Source organism: Bombus vosnesenskii, unplaced genomic scaffold (assembly GCF_011952255.1).
Source record: "Bombus vosnesenskii isolate JDL3184/JDL3185 unplaced genomic scaffold, Bvos_JDL3184-5_v1.1 scf7180000015241, whole genome shotgun sequence".
Lineage (NCBI taxonomy): Eukaryota > Metazoa > Arthropoda > Insecta > Hymenoptera > Apidae > Bombus > Bombus vosnesenskii.
Window position 1 is genome coordinate 344,004 of NW_022883898.1, and position 15,777 is coordinate 359,780.

Consider the following 15,777-nt stretch of genomic DNA (forward strand, 5'->3'; position numbering starts at 1 on the left):
ATTGTTTATTAACCATTTTATAGTTGATGTTTTTCCCAACGTCTCATACGTTGATATTATTTCTGTTTGGAGTGAGCGTAAATTTTTCGTGGTTGCAGATAAAGGTAGAAATCGTTTGACTAGAATTCTTTTTCTCGATGTTTCTGTATCTGTTGTTACATCCTGATCGCCTTCTTCATTCTTGCTAGACATGTTGACATCGTTGTCTTTTGCGTTATATTTTATGTCTTCCATTTAGTTGTTTAGATTTTTAATTCTTCTTTCCTGTCTCAATTATTTTAAATTCTATCCACAGTTTCTAATTAGCCCTAACTTTTGACGCTTTCGAATTGCAAGGCTCGGCTGAGGCCATGTGAATATTGAATGTATCGAACTCCCCATTTCCGTAACGATTCCTCTATTATTTTCAATACAAATATTCGCGTTCTTTTCGCAGTACGTCCGTTGCGTATGATGGTGGAAACAAAATTTTTATATACCTTTCCCACGCAATAACGCGATAAGAAAATTTTCCGGCCTGGGACCAGTCGTTAACACGTTGAGTGCTATGGAGATCACCGGTGACCGGCACTCAACTTGACCGTGGCGCTGTGAGGCACACCAAGATTAGTAGAAATACATAATTTGAACAAATGTCGATAGTTATAAATTTGTCATTATTACCATCGTTACTACAATGGTGTGACGAAATTAATGCAGTATAAAACATGTAAAAATAGTTTTATTTATACTTGAAATATAGTTCTATTACGTGCGCCCCCCACTTGTGGCTGTCGAACATGGGAAAACCCTGCTTTTTCTGTGTTTTACTTTAATGAACAATAACCCTAATGGCAATTAATGGCCCTAATGGTTTGATGGCAATTAGAGGTCTTGACAGAATAAGTATGACCGAAGGATGGATTATGGTTTATGGTAGGTCCCGGGATGTAAAAACATAGAACAATTATTTAGCAGCGCGAAGAAATAATATGAGATATTTGATGCAAAAATTAAGTGAATCGAGCGAAATTGCACTGCAGCGCCATGGGGGTCACCGGTGATCTCAGCGAGATTATACACCGTTACATGTATCGCATAATAAAAAATTCATCGCCGCGCCACGGCTAAACCTTGTAGAACTGGCGTGGCATTCAACGTGTTAGCCGTAACACATTGAAAAAACAGGGTGGAAAAATGGCGAACAGCGCGATAGCGCTTGTTTTAATTGATTGCGAGGAGAAGCAAGCGGCGCAATAGCGCTCGTCATATTTGTTACTTTATGAAATGCGTACTATTAGTTTATAAATATTTCAAGTTTTGTTCAATAAAAATTATTGAGAAGATAACAATGAAATATTGTACCAAATACCGTCAGTCGCTCGTAGCTTTCAAATGTATTAGGACTTTTCGACACAAAATTTAAATAGCGCGATCGCGCTGCTTGGGACTCAAACGGCTGTACCATCGCGCCATGTCACGCCGCACACTGACTTATTGTTAAAACTTTCATTTGTTAATAAGTCAAGTGCGGAACTGAATCGACCGGATCAAATTCTTACCCACGCCCAAAACACTACTCAAAAATTTTCATTATTTATGAAAATTTTGAATTTTAGATACAATTGTAAAAAGTTTCCAGTTATCTGAATATAAACATTTAAAGACAAGTGTAAAAATATAAAAGTGTAGATGAAATTTTCAATCGGCACTATGTGTAATACGTATTTTTATATTTGCGCGTTTATATATTATTCGAAAGGCCGAATATTCTCAATGTAAAAGTAAAAAGCTCGTAATTGTGTATAAAAAATGGCATAACAATATGAAAAATACTTACTTGTTTCGTTCTTCTTTGTATCAGTCGTTATAATCTGAGTATTCGATGTAGTCGTAGTTTTCGTTGTCGTTGTTTCTGTAACGAAATAAATCCAACATATTATGTATGTTAAATTTGTTATTTATAAAGAAAATACTTTGCATTTAAGATAGTACACTTAAATTTACCTATTTATATTTATCAATACTTAAATATATTCAATTTAATTGTAAAATTTATTTTAATATCAAGGACAGTGATGTACAGGGTGGTTGGTAACTGGTGGTACAAGCGAAAAAGGGGCGATTCTACGCGAAAAAAGAAGTCGAAGATATAGAATAAAAATTTTTCGTTCAAGGCTTTGTTTTCGAGAAAATCGACTTTGAATTTTCGCTCGGTACGCGTGCACTTTATCGCGTCTCTTTATAACGGATCTCACTGTAAATCTTTGTCTCGATGGAAAAATTAAAAAAAAAAAAAATTTTAGTATCACCCCCTTTCCGCTTGTACCGCCAGTTACCAACCACCCTGTATATGTTAGTTCAATATTCTAATTGTAATGATCATTATATGAAAAATTAGAGACACTTACTGCTGAGAATTTCACTAGTAGTATTTTCTTGCAAACTACTTCTATAAATTCGTCGTTTTGGAGAGCCAATATTTTCCCTGCAAAAGAAGATATATAATTTTTATGCGATTTACATTATTCTAAAGCTTTTATCTCGATTTAAATATGACAATGCAGTTTTAATATATTTATATATGTCGGAGATGAAAAGATATCAGGGCCTCTGTTTTGGAATTTTTGGAAACACCCCCAATACTTTAGTCTAGACCTTTCATTATAGCGGTACTTGAATAATAAAGCTCAGAAGTAGTTGTTTATGATTTAATCCGATTATGTGTGCCCGAGAATTATGACAGTAGGCTTGGGCTCGAAGTGACACAACTGGTCGCTAAACGTAGCCACGGTCACGAGATGGACGTTTTTACCTAACAGAGGTATGGAGTAGTTGTATAGCTCCCCTTAAAAATATAGTTGACCCGAGGGGTACAGAGAGGTACAGAGCAGAGTACATAAGTGCAGTTCCACTTGGATTGAGTTAATTAGTTGAGTTCTACTTGTACTGTGGACAAGTAAGTTGAGTTACACTTGAATTGTGGACAAATAAGTTGAGTTCGACTTAGACTTTGGAAGAAAGCGCATTTGCTATCCCGTAAATTCGTTATTGAAACTGAGGTCATTGTCATTAGCAACTCGGGTATCTAGTCGCCACGGTTACTTGTCAAATTCTGTAACAATCATATTTGTACCAGTAAATATCATCTATATTGTATAACAACGATGGCTAATCCAAATGAAGGTTCGTTACACGCCCCTAACCCCAATGAGAACTCAACATATGTTACAGACGAAGCCCGCGGAATATACAAAGTCAGCTTTACACGGACAGTGCAATGTCAGCATTACACATCGCTCGCTACTTGGCAAAGTCCAAAAAAATAGTTGAATGGTGAACATAGACCGCTGTAATGTGTACAAAACCACCACTGCGTCGGCAGTTTCAGAAACTATTTTTTCTTTTTTTCGAACTTTGCCAAGTTTGAAGTGGTCATTGTGCGCGCAGCGCAGCGCTAAGTTGTTTTACTCATCCCAATCATATTATTTCTTTTGAAGCGAAGTACTGTTATTGGATTAGACGTACAGCAATCCCCGATCGCTGGCAGCCAACCGCCAACTCTTTCGGCGATGGAAACTGGATGCCAACGCATGGAAAACACTCGGGATAATAGTTTTCGGCCACAACTGTGGCCTCGTGCACGATTTGTCGATATTATCGGCGTGAGTTTCTATCGACCGTAAATTTTCATATGTATATCTAACCCATACATATTTCGTTTTAAATGGAACGGTTTGACCGAAGAAAATAAAATAGAAGCAGCTCAGCGCGATGTAGCCCACGTGGATCTATAATTATACACAATATTCACTTCAGCTTGATAAAGTTTGCAAGGAAATAATAATAGTTCTCGACTCTGCTCATCCAATGGTAGGCAATGTCAATGTCGCTCGTGTTACATTGAACCATGTTCGTTATTCAATTATTTCTCCGAACTTTGCCATAAAAAAATTAGCCATCAAAATACACCAAATCGGAAAAATTGTAAATTTTTTTTATAAATTAAAATAATTAGTAATTTTTACACAATATGATTCGCGAGGTCATGCGGAATGAAACGCATATATTTGGAACTGGTAAAAGGATGGGCATCATTGTTAAAAAAAAGGCATAAAGGTGCGAAAAACGGGTTCTGTTAAAGCACTGAGGTAAGTGTCCTGTAGTTCGATTTGTAATGAATGATAGCACACGAATAAAAATTTTAAAGACTATTTAAGAACGATCCAATAATAGTGAGTGGTATAACATTATTTATTCTCGAATATACGATGTATTCGACTTAGCACGCTAATGCACGCGTTACTATGACGCGATTTAATAATTATCAACTGAATAATATTTCAGGACGTTCTCTTAGTGATACAATGTCTACTGCTATGTAGTTTATAATTAATTTGGTACTAGAAAATGCTGAAGAATGTCGATTTTCTTGAAGATTTTGCTGTGCAATATATACGTGAAGAAAAGCTTGATCTGTGATACATAAAAAACAAACTGTTTGAATATTTTGGCTAATAATGCGAAGATTGATTTTATTGGGATGGCAACTAAGCGATTGCGGATTTTGACATCAACACCCAATGACACAATCCGCAACCACTTAGTTGCCAACCCAATGTAATCCGTTTTCTTATCGTTAGAGACAAAATTCTATTCAACGACTGATAAGAATTGTTGCAAAATGAAGAAACGGAACGTCGCAGTCTAAGCTAGACTAAGACTATTCAGTCGAAGTTCTTATATAATTTTTCAAGACATTCGATGTTCAAAATTATCTGAATTGCTTTTTCCATCTTCATCATTTAATATATCATCTAATTTCAAAGTGTTTCTTGACATCCTCATAAAAAGTAACAACGCATCTAAGAATGACAAAAATAACAGGTAAAAACAGTAAGATCATCGCGCATGCTCGTTGCATAATATCATCAGTAAGACCGCGGTCATTCATATCCACGATTTTGTCAAGCTTGTCTTTTATAATGCACTAAAAACATGCATCAAATTACAATACCTTATCGATTTGTTATCGAATAACGGAGTTTGTTCTTTATATGAAGAAAATTCTTTTCGAAACATATCGATTGTGCATGAATCTTATTAATATGTCGGAGATGAAGGACATCGGGGCCTTTCTTTCGCAATTTTTGGGAAGATCCCCAATACTTTAGACTTTTCATTATAGCTGTACTTAAATAATGAAACTTAGAAGTAATTGTTTATGATTTAATCCAATTATATTTGCCCAAGATTTACGACAGAAGGCTTGGGCTCGAAGTGACACAACTGGTCGCTGAACGTAGCCACGGTCACGGGAGGGACGTGTATCTAACAGAGGCATGGAGTAATTATATAGCTCTCCTTAAAAACAAAGATTGACCCGAGGGGTACAGAGAGGTACAGAGCAGAGTACATAAGTGCAGTTCCACTTGGACTGAGATTCAGTCAGATAAGTTCTACTTGTACTGTGGACAAGTACGTTGAGTCACATCAGAATCGTGAATTCATTGTCATCGACATCTCGATCATCCAATCGCCGTTATTACTTGTTACACTCTGTAATAATCACATTTGTATCTATAGTACATAACAACGATGGCAAATTCACGCGAAGATTCATTATACGCTCCTAACGCTAATGAATACCCGACAAATATAATTTAAACGATTCTTAATCAATAATTTTAACTGCAATTTTTAATCAATAATGCGGATCATAATACGAATGCCATATGAAAAGTGGTATAATGTGCTACTCCCAGTTCATTATTATGTGCATTAAAAAACAAAAAAAAAAAAGATTAAAGAACTCTCATCCACTATCGGACAATTTGGTGCCTTATTTTTTGTTCTCAAATAATTTGAAAAAAGGCAACTCTTTAGGTCCCAATAATGTTGCTATCAAAAATCTACATGCCGATAATCAAATTTCAAAATGTTTTGATGCACCTTTGTTAAGGTATAGAGAGGATTTGGAAAAACAAATAGTTTAAAATTTATTTACAAATAATTCAGCTCTACATATACGTTACTCTCTAAAGGACCCGATAACCTACTCGCTTGGTTGTTTGCTTCTGATGATTCTAATCACTTCCAACGGCTTTTAATCGCTTTTGTCTCAACCGAGACCTGAATGTCCTTCAACGCTCACATACACCTACACACGTACAGTATAAATGTATCATCTGCTTAACAATCTTCTACAAATTTTTCATGATTTTACGATTTTATGATTTTAAATTGCATGGAAACATGGTCAAACATTTTGAAAGTGTAAAAGTGTGCAAGTTTGAAAGTGTATCAAAAATTATTCCATTACCATTTACTGATGCATCGTCTGGCGATTACAGTATTATTTTAATAGTGTAGCGGCACACGAGTCAGAGGACAACTCAAATCATGTTGTTGTTTTGCCTCGGAGTATCAAGATCGTAATGTAAGAAGAAATAAACTCTGGGCAAAACAATGTCCCCGCTACGTGCAACCGTCAAACAAAGACGAATTTTCCGACTCTCCGCCGACCTGTATAAATAAACGGACGCGATCGCGAGCGAATCAGTTATTATCAGTTATTATACGAGTTATACGAGTATCGATTAATATCTACGAGTTATCTGCGAGAGATTATACACTGTCTTTGCGAATACGTTTGTACGAGCGACTTTGGACATTGTCTATATTTATTTATAATTTATTTGATTTATTTCAAATATATTTGACGGGTTGCAACGACAAGTTCTCGTTACCGTTTTATCAATTCTCTACAATTCCACCACAATAGTACGGATTGAAACAGATGAAAGATGTAAAGCCAATAATCAGCAACACAAGTTCGTTACATTTAATTAGCCATTTTATCTAAAAGCTCGGGAAATCATAGTTTGTTCCAAAGTAATCGCAAATGAAAATAACTTGATTCGGTAATTATTAGGCTTGGCAAGTTTCATGCGCTAATATCATTCCTCGGCTCGGTCGGATTCGTTGGGAAAGGGGCGGACTAAAGGAAGCTTTTTGTTAATTACACGCCGAAACCTCAGCCGAAAAAGTTTTATTTGATCGCGCATTTTCAAGGGCTGTTACAAGTCACATTCTCGCTCAAAATGCTCAAGCAGATGCAGATGCAATTTTATCTTCCCTGAATTTGTCTGAAACTGACTAAAATATTGTAAATGGAGAAATAAACTAAGCCAAATCGGTTATGAGATTTTTGCGAAAAAAGATTGATCTTAAACAAGTTAAATACAAGTTTATGTTTCTACTGAGATATGTATAATTTTATGTGCTAGACTAGGTTAGATGCGTAGTAGTGATACGTGTATGTGAATATCAGTGTGTGGAAGTATATGTGTGCGCGGCGTCTCGAAAACAAAGAAATGTAAACTGTCCAGTTAACAGTCTGGTAGGAAAGAAGGTGAGACGCGTGCATGTGTGTATCGATTAATATCTTTGAAATCGTTTATCAAATAAATATATAACTATCGTAATATAAATTCTAAGTGTAAATTTAGTGTTCCTATGCCATTATTTCGGCAATTAAGATGCAAAATTCTCAACAGTTTCATTTAGAAATAGCAGTTTCACTTAAAAATAATGAATCCACGGCTCAACTGTGAGTTCGATATTCTATAATGGTACAGACCGGCAAAACAGTTGATACAAGTAAAAACGGGAAATTGCTCGTTACAGTTCGAATATATGCAACAAATGTAGCCATATTTTCACGTAAGCGCATATAATTTCTATGCGAAATTGACCCATGTGTATTTACAAGACACGCTTGAATTCGAAAAAGTAACGGATTCTTTTGAATTTAATAAGTTTAATGATTTAAGTTATTTGGCAATTAAACGTATTGAAAAATGTCGGTCGGTCATTTGGTCAGGTACGTTTATTGAACAAATGCTCACGAGGCCAATAAAGTACAGAACTAACAAGTTGTGACATAACAAAGAGCTATTTATGTAAATAGACTTTGTCCATGTTTGTTGTAACAGAAGTTATAGATGCGAGAAAAAATTTTGTGATTTATCGTGTTCGATTTCCGAGCAATATGCAGACACCATAAAAATATCCGTAAACACTGCGAGTTCGAAAAAATTATTCGAGCTTTTTAAAATGTATAATCCATTCCTTGTAATAAATAGAATCCTTTGTGTCAGTATCTACTTTAGAAATTTAAATAATAAGATATGTCTTATATGACGTCTATTTGTTAACTAGGTACATATATGACACTGAAAAATCATTTATTAATAGTAAACTAGAGATATAAAAAATCAAAAATAAAAAAATTAAACAGTTTGGGCTTAGATATAATTTTTAAAAGAGTTGATTATAGTACTTGCTAATATGGTTGCTGAGATAATGTAAGTTCCAGCAATTTCAAAGTGCAAATTCAATTTCAGGTGCCACCACATGTACCAGAACTTTATAACTTTTATTAAAGCGCACAATCGATTAGTTCGAGAATTTAAGAGCAGTTAATCCAATTCTTCCCCTACACTTTATGAAATTTTCAGCTTTTAATACTATTTAGAGTTACGGTGACTTCTTGAAAAAAGAAACTGCTTTTGTAAATTCGTAAAAGTATAGCAGTTATTAATTGGTCTTTATACCAATTCGCTACGATAAAAATTAAAAAGGTTATTCCATTTTTTAGAGGTTTTAGACGGTTTAATTTAAGTAAATCACTTCAAAATATCGAACCACTTTGCGCAAAAAAATTACTCTGTACAATTTTCCCCGATTTAAAGTCTAATTCGACTGAATTACCAGGCAGCTCAGCGGTGTGGAATGCTAACATTGCCCGGGCAAAGCAGACTCTGCACACCATGCGGATTTCGCTCGTAGCACATAGATACGTAGCACATATATGTATACATATACGTATAGACAGGATGAGTTACGTAAGAGTTGAAGTTGAAATATTTTTGATACTAGTAATTACATTGAAAAAGGCTTCAGATAAAAGTTGAATGATTACAAAGGAAGCATATTCTGATACGATTAGCTATTTCTATAGGTAGACGTGTAAATAAATAAAGACGTGTAATATCTGAAGGTCAACTTTGTTTCTTTAATAGAATTATATATTTTTCAATACTTTAATCGATGCAGTTCGAGATTCTCTATAAAAAATTATTAATTTATTTATATCGAAAAGTTATTAGTTTAGTGGATAGTTTAATTTTTCTTTGTAAAACCTACGAAAGACAAGGAAAGCAAATACAGAAGCCTTTACGTCTTTTCTTGTCTTTTGTATGTTAAATTTGACAAATTAAAGTTAATATATCTGTTAAACTATAGTTAAAATATATCTTTCCGACATAAATAGTGTTTATTCGACCAATCGCGGGGAGACGTAGTCGCTAGAAGAGACGTCAACGGGGGTCGTAAATCCCCGTTACGATTATAACAATCGACACCACGAATTGATCGATCCGCTGATTTCCATTGAGATAATAGGGGTGATTGAGTTTGTATAACACTGTGATTCACAGAATTATAAATTATATATTTCCAACACTTAGATTACACTGATGAGCATAGATAGATAGATAATCACTTATCGCACGAAGATAAGATAGATATGTACGTTAGAGCAGGGCTCTTGTAATTGGATTCAATGTATTAGTGGACGTAGCACTACAAGATATTTAGGAGAGGAAATGTAGGCTCGACAATACCGAGACCGACTCTCGCGTTATGCTTAGACTGCCCGATGGGCATTAGCGTTAGACTTAGTAGTTGACTTTTCCAACGATGTAGAAGAAGTGAAGTTGAGTGACGATGCTGTGTCGGAGGAAAGCTAAGGATGGGTGTGTCTAGCGCACGGGACCATCGGATTTGTTGGTGACGATGTTAGTTAAGAGAGTGAGGGAAATAGGCTTCGTTGTTAATTGGTTAAACGAAGGGTCTTAACCGCCCTCGAGAGACAGTGGTTAGTGGGAGGAAAGTTACAGCGTACGTGAGAAAAACTAACTTTCCCTTGCCCGCCGTGGTAGACAATAGTCTTTAGAAATTCTTCGGAAATAGATGTTTGTTTGTTTTGAAGGACCTTAGCAGGTAAGTGACTCGGGTTTATGACGGGTGCTTAAGGCTATTGAGGGTACGCCGTACGGAAGAGCGGACATCTGGCGTCCGTCTGGCCCGCGGTGTGTGACCTAGGCCAGGCAGAGAGTCGCCCGGCGTAACAAATAGATTAATACTTTTCTTTATAAGAAGTGCCGAGATGGTTCGATTAGTGCATTAAAAAATATATAGTTTCATGTAAAAAATGAAATTGGCCATAAAATCTTCCTCATTACTTAACCCGTAAAAAGATAAATTGCACTGTATGATATCCTTTTTTGAACCAAACAACTTTTGTTAAAACATCCTTTTGATAATTTTAATGCCTCGCGAGATTTCATCGTTTCCAGTTAAACAAAACAGTCTACATATTGCACGTAGCAAAATATGAATATAAAATAATTACTTTTATTACTTTTATTATTATTATTTGGTTATATTGTAGTTTAGGCTCAGAGTATATCGCGAGGAGGTTGTTGCATTCTTCTTCTTAGTTTCTTGCATTATATTAGAGTCTTACATCGAGTTCTTAATTCCTATATGGATTAAAATACTAATAAATAATATAAATATGAGATATAAATATAAAACATAGTTGATATTTGAATTCTACCGTGGTCTTTGAATCATTTTTGAATTAACACATTTTATTTCTTTTTTTTGTTCGCACATTTCTTAGGTTCCTAGAAGGATATGAAAGAATCGTTGAAATTTCATTTGAATTTGTTGTTAAAGTTTATTTGAAGATATTATAGATCGTTTTATTAAATAAATCCCCTCATTGAAACAATAAGAGCTACTGCACTGTCATTTCAGGAGTTACAATTAATATATTTATAAAATGTAATTCGTTAACAAATATCGGAAGAATAACATAAAACGACTTACTGATTTAAACCGAGTTTCAAGTGTTCTCCAGCGTTTCGTAAGAGTGCATGTGCTTCGCTGTTCGTTAAATCCCGGGTAGTTCTTCCATTTATGCTACTAATCAAATCACCCTCTCTCACCCCCTGTTGAGCCGCTTTGCTGCCTGGATTAACCTGTAACGAAAATTCATATTTGTACCTTAATTAGATAAATAACATTTGTGAACCGCGTTTCATGTACTTCAATTTGCTTATTAATTTAAATAAGCGTAATATGAAATTCAGACGCTTTTCCTTTTTCTTGAAAAAAGATTATAATACACTGTTCACGTTAAACAAATTAGATTTTGTAATAGCATTATGTTGTATTGCACAACTATTCGCAATATTAGATCAAGGAGAAGTTCATCTACCTTTTGTGCCAAAAATAAATTCAAATTGAAGTTCTTGTAACATTTCACAAAAATTATAACAGTGATAATATCGTTAAAAAATATCTATATATTTATCACGTAATACTGGATGTTAACGAAATTTAAATTCAAAAGCACTATCGAAAATTTCGATTCGAAATTAGATTTTTATCAACAGAAGATTTTGATATAGGTATTTTCAAATTTTAGTCGACTCATAATTTCAGAATATTATATGTGATAAAATTTCGGAAATGGAAAGTAAAATAAAAATTGTAAAATTTTGAAAAAATGTTTCGCAATAATTAATACAGAAAGTAATGTATACGTGAAGTTTTACAAAACAGAGATAAATTTTGTATGATGTTAGCTGATATAACAGTGTAATTGTGTGTGGGCGGGAGGGTCATAATTGTCAACTCCCCCATAGTCAAGATATCGCTACAGATATTTATTATACAGAAATTGATGAATCCCATTCCCAACTGGTGAGGGTCCTTTTTGAAATGTCATTTAACCATAATTAAAGGTGATATTTTTACATGTGTAGAAATGATTTTGTCAATATGAACGCTATTGTTAAAATAAATGATAAATGTACGTGTTTCCTATCAAATTGGCACCCAAACTGTATATAAAATTGATCAGTACAAGTTTAGCTGGTAGTTGAAAATGCGAAATTATTTATTATGAAAGTCAGATAACTTCATGTGCTATATTCTCTCAATTGACTAGTGAAGTTCTTCCATTTTGAATGACGTAGAAGTAGTTATTCATTTGTTTTAGAGGTTATGGGTGTCATGCATAAATATCGAAGATATCGTTTTTTGAAAGTAAAACTCTACTTTTATTATAAAAAATTAATTGGTTTAACTAGCGAAAGTGAAATTGTTTATCAATGGATAACTTCGTGTTAACATTAGACAGTGATATACGTTATTAATGTAACTGATAATTCTATATTTCGAATTAGTTCTAAGGTTGATATTATTTTATATTTTAGAAACACAGCATATAAATAAATGAAACGTCTTATTAGAATCGAAACATACAAGAAAAATAGATGTTAACTAAAGTGAAAAGAAAAAAGAATTATAGAAACAAATTCATCATCAGACGAGAATGACATTTTAAGTGACACTAGCTTGAGGTTTATGATGCAAAATAATAATGAGAAAAATATCTCAAAAGTAAGAAAATTATTCAAGATTTTCATTACCTTTATTATTATTGTACTGTATTGTATTTATGTATTCATAATACATTAATTCAGCAGCAACTCCATTCATTATTCATAAAAACACACTCTTTTTCTGTATTTGTACAAGAATCATTGTACAATAAATTTAGATGTTTTAAAAGTCTATAAAATAGAACCAGACTTCTGTTTATATTTTTTAATTATATAACACGCAAAATTTTAAATATCATTATCTAAGAAAATGGAGTTGTCTCATCATATCCTCATAATAAACGGTTCAATTGACAAACGCTTTCATGATGTATTAGGTTGCTCCAAAAGTTTCTTTCGTTTTATAAGGAAATAATGGATGCACAACATTTTTTTGTTTTATATTATTTTATTGAATTACTTATGATCCATTTTGTAAAACAAAAATTGTGCAGCTATTATTCCCTTATAAATCGAAACAAACTTTTGGAACAACCTAATACATAAAAGATTAGTAATAAGTATATTATCTCATAGCGTAGAAGTGCAGACTTCAAATATTTTCCATTAGCGAGTTAACATGTCACGGTCGACCAATAAATTAATCAATCGTTCATTGTGCTAATATTTAAAATTAAATTTATAATATTCATGCTGTTCTGTTAACATATACATAGTTATACATTTTATGGTATTATGATTTTGTTTTAAGATTAATTTAATATTAATTTAAGAAATTTTCAGTTTTAATGTTAAAAAGTCAATAATGATAATATTATCCATTACATCAACAACATTATCTAAAAATAAAATACTCGGTACTCTGTTTAACAATATTGTGTATCTTCTATAAAACGTAGAAAACCTAAACTCAAAAGATTTAAAAATACGATGTTTTGAACGCTGTATCTATCTGAACATAATCATTAAGTGACAGCTTTAAGTAACAAAATTCTTTCATTGACCATAAATGAGTAACTTAAGTCGGAAATCTAGTAAAACTTATTACTAATATCAGTAATAATAAAATACATATTACTTATAATATTAATTTATGGTATAAACCTTCACAGCCTAAACAAACGTCAAATACTGACAATGACTCCCGAAAATATTTGAATATTTACGATCGAAAACTTTTAGAGAGAGATAGAAAAACTTTTTAGATAGATAGATAGATTTTTAATCAGATACATAAAATTTTCCGAAATTTTATTAAACGTATAATAGTTAGAAAATATTTATTGCAAACGTATGTATATTTCATCAAAGTGACAAAAATATTCGATACAATGCGAATAATCGTGTTAAACGTATAATTTAATACTAAATTATAGTCTCACTTTAACTTAATAATATGGTGCATAATTGACTGCTCAAATAATTTTATGATCCCTACAATATGTATGTTCGTAGTAAAAAAAACTTGTAACATCTACAGTGGTTTGCAAAAATGTATTTGAAACTTAACATAACAAATGTATTACATATACAGGATGGTTGGTAACTGGTGGTACAAGCGGAAAGGGGGTGATTCTACGTGAAAAAAGAAGTCGAAAATATAGAATAAAAATTTTTCGTTTGAGGCTTTGTTTTCGAGAAAATCGACTTTGAATTTTCGCTCGGTACAGATGCACTTTATCGCGTCTCGTTATAACGGATATCACTGTAGATTTTTTAAAAAACTAAAAAAAAATTAAAAAAAGAAATTTTTATTCTATATTTTCGACTTCTTTTTTCGCGTAGACTCACCCCCTTTCCGCTTGTACCACCAGTTACCAACCACCCTGTATATCGTATATGTTATATAAAACATCTTAACATTTTATTAGCACTATGATAAGATACGAATGTTAATATACTCCTCCAATTGCTCGCTTATCACGATCGGATAACGATGACGGCCGACTAGTACTTTTCTTTCTACCATAATCTTCAACATTTTTTAAGAAATTGTGTAGTACTCTACTTCTTCTTATTACTTACTTTCGATATTTTTGCTACTGATAACCGTTGCTGTTTTAGTTCAAGAATTTGCTTTTTTTTCAACTCGTTTAATTTTTTTAAATTTATATAATATTGTACTGTAATCTTAACTCGTTGATTGATCATAAACTACTAAACAATTTCTAAACATATTAACAGAGTGTGTTATCAATTCGACCTTAGTATGGGACAGTTTTTCTTTGTTGTATACAGACATCTACGACATTGTGACTTATTTTCAATGAACCGCATATTCTGAGCTCATAATGTTTTAATATTACGTTACAGACGAAAAACTTTACACGCGTCATTGAGAAATTAAAGATAGCAGACCTGGCTTATCTTTTTATATATAGTAGTAATTTTATATAATAGTAAAGTTTGAAATCAACCTGAAAGTCTACTTAAAAGTTATAAGATATTTGCTGCAGATATTTAGTAAAAAAAAGGTAATATACAGAATAGAAGGGTGGATCTTGATATTCCTATACGAGATATCTCGTTCTGAAAGCGTTCAAGATAGTTTCACAAGATTCCACTGAATATTGAAGCTCATTAATATCGTAGATAATTTTTATAAGTTTTTATGGTAAATGTTCAGATTGCGGACTTATTTTCCTGAGTTGTTGCAAATTTCTATCCTATCAAAAATTCTACGTTCGTCAAAATATACCTGTCTCTAAACTGTTCGAAAAGCATGCGGAAAAAGAAAGCCGACTTCATCAAAATTTACTCATTAAACTTTACTTTGGCGTTTAAGATTCTCACCGTGTAGCTGCACTTTCGTTGTCCCGGCGCTCGAAACTTCAGCATGTTGTAAACTTTCTTCACTACCGGATCTTGTCAATATATCAGCGAGCAATTCGTGACACCGCCTAGTACCTTTCGTTCCTTTTTTCGAAGGTTAGCAAAGTTTCAACGAACGTTAATTGAAAAAGTAGTTGTTTTGGGTAAAACGGTAGTCTTCTACCATCGAATCTATAATATCACGGGACGTGATTATTTCGATGCTGAAGTAGAAATATTCCAATTTCATAGCTGTATTCAATTTCAGAAATATTTTTTAAACTGAACTATTATTATACTTCTATCAATATTTATTGTATGTATTACTGTTGCTATTATTTCTATTATTATGTATTGAAAATATCATTATATGTATTATTATAATATTATATTATACTATATACATATTTATATAATCTTATTAACTCAAATAGAATTCGAATATTTATGCACGTAAAACGTACAAATATATAAAATACACTGAAAATATATAAAACGTATT

At 32.9% G+C, this 15,777-nt stretch overlaps 1 protein-coding gene across 1 annotated transcript in view; it reads right to left on the reverse strand.

The window, feature by feature from the left end:
• LOC117241075 overlaps nt 1-15,447 on the reverse strand; it is a 237,934-nt gene extending 222,487 nt beyond the window's left edge. Inside the window, exons 1-4 of the mRNA XM_033507059.1 lie at nt 15,258-15,447; nt 10,942-11,093; nt 2,391-2,467; nt 1,820-1,894 (exon numbers count right to left, since the gene is read on the reverse strand). Coding sequence (XP_033362950.1) covers nt 1,820-1,894; nt 2,391-2,467; nt 10,942-11,093; nt 15,258-15,302 — 349 coding nt within the window. The 5' untranslated portion in view covers nt 15,303-15,447. The remainder of the gene's footprint in view (nt 1-1,819; nt 1,895-2,390; nt 2,468-10,941; nt 11,094-15,257) is intronic.
• Nucleotides 15,448-15,777: the final 330 nt, after the last annotated feature.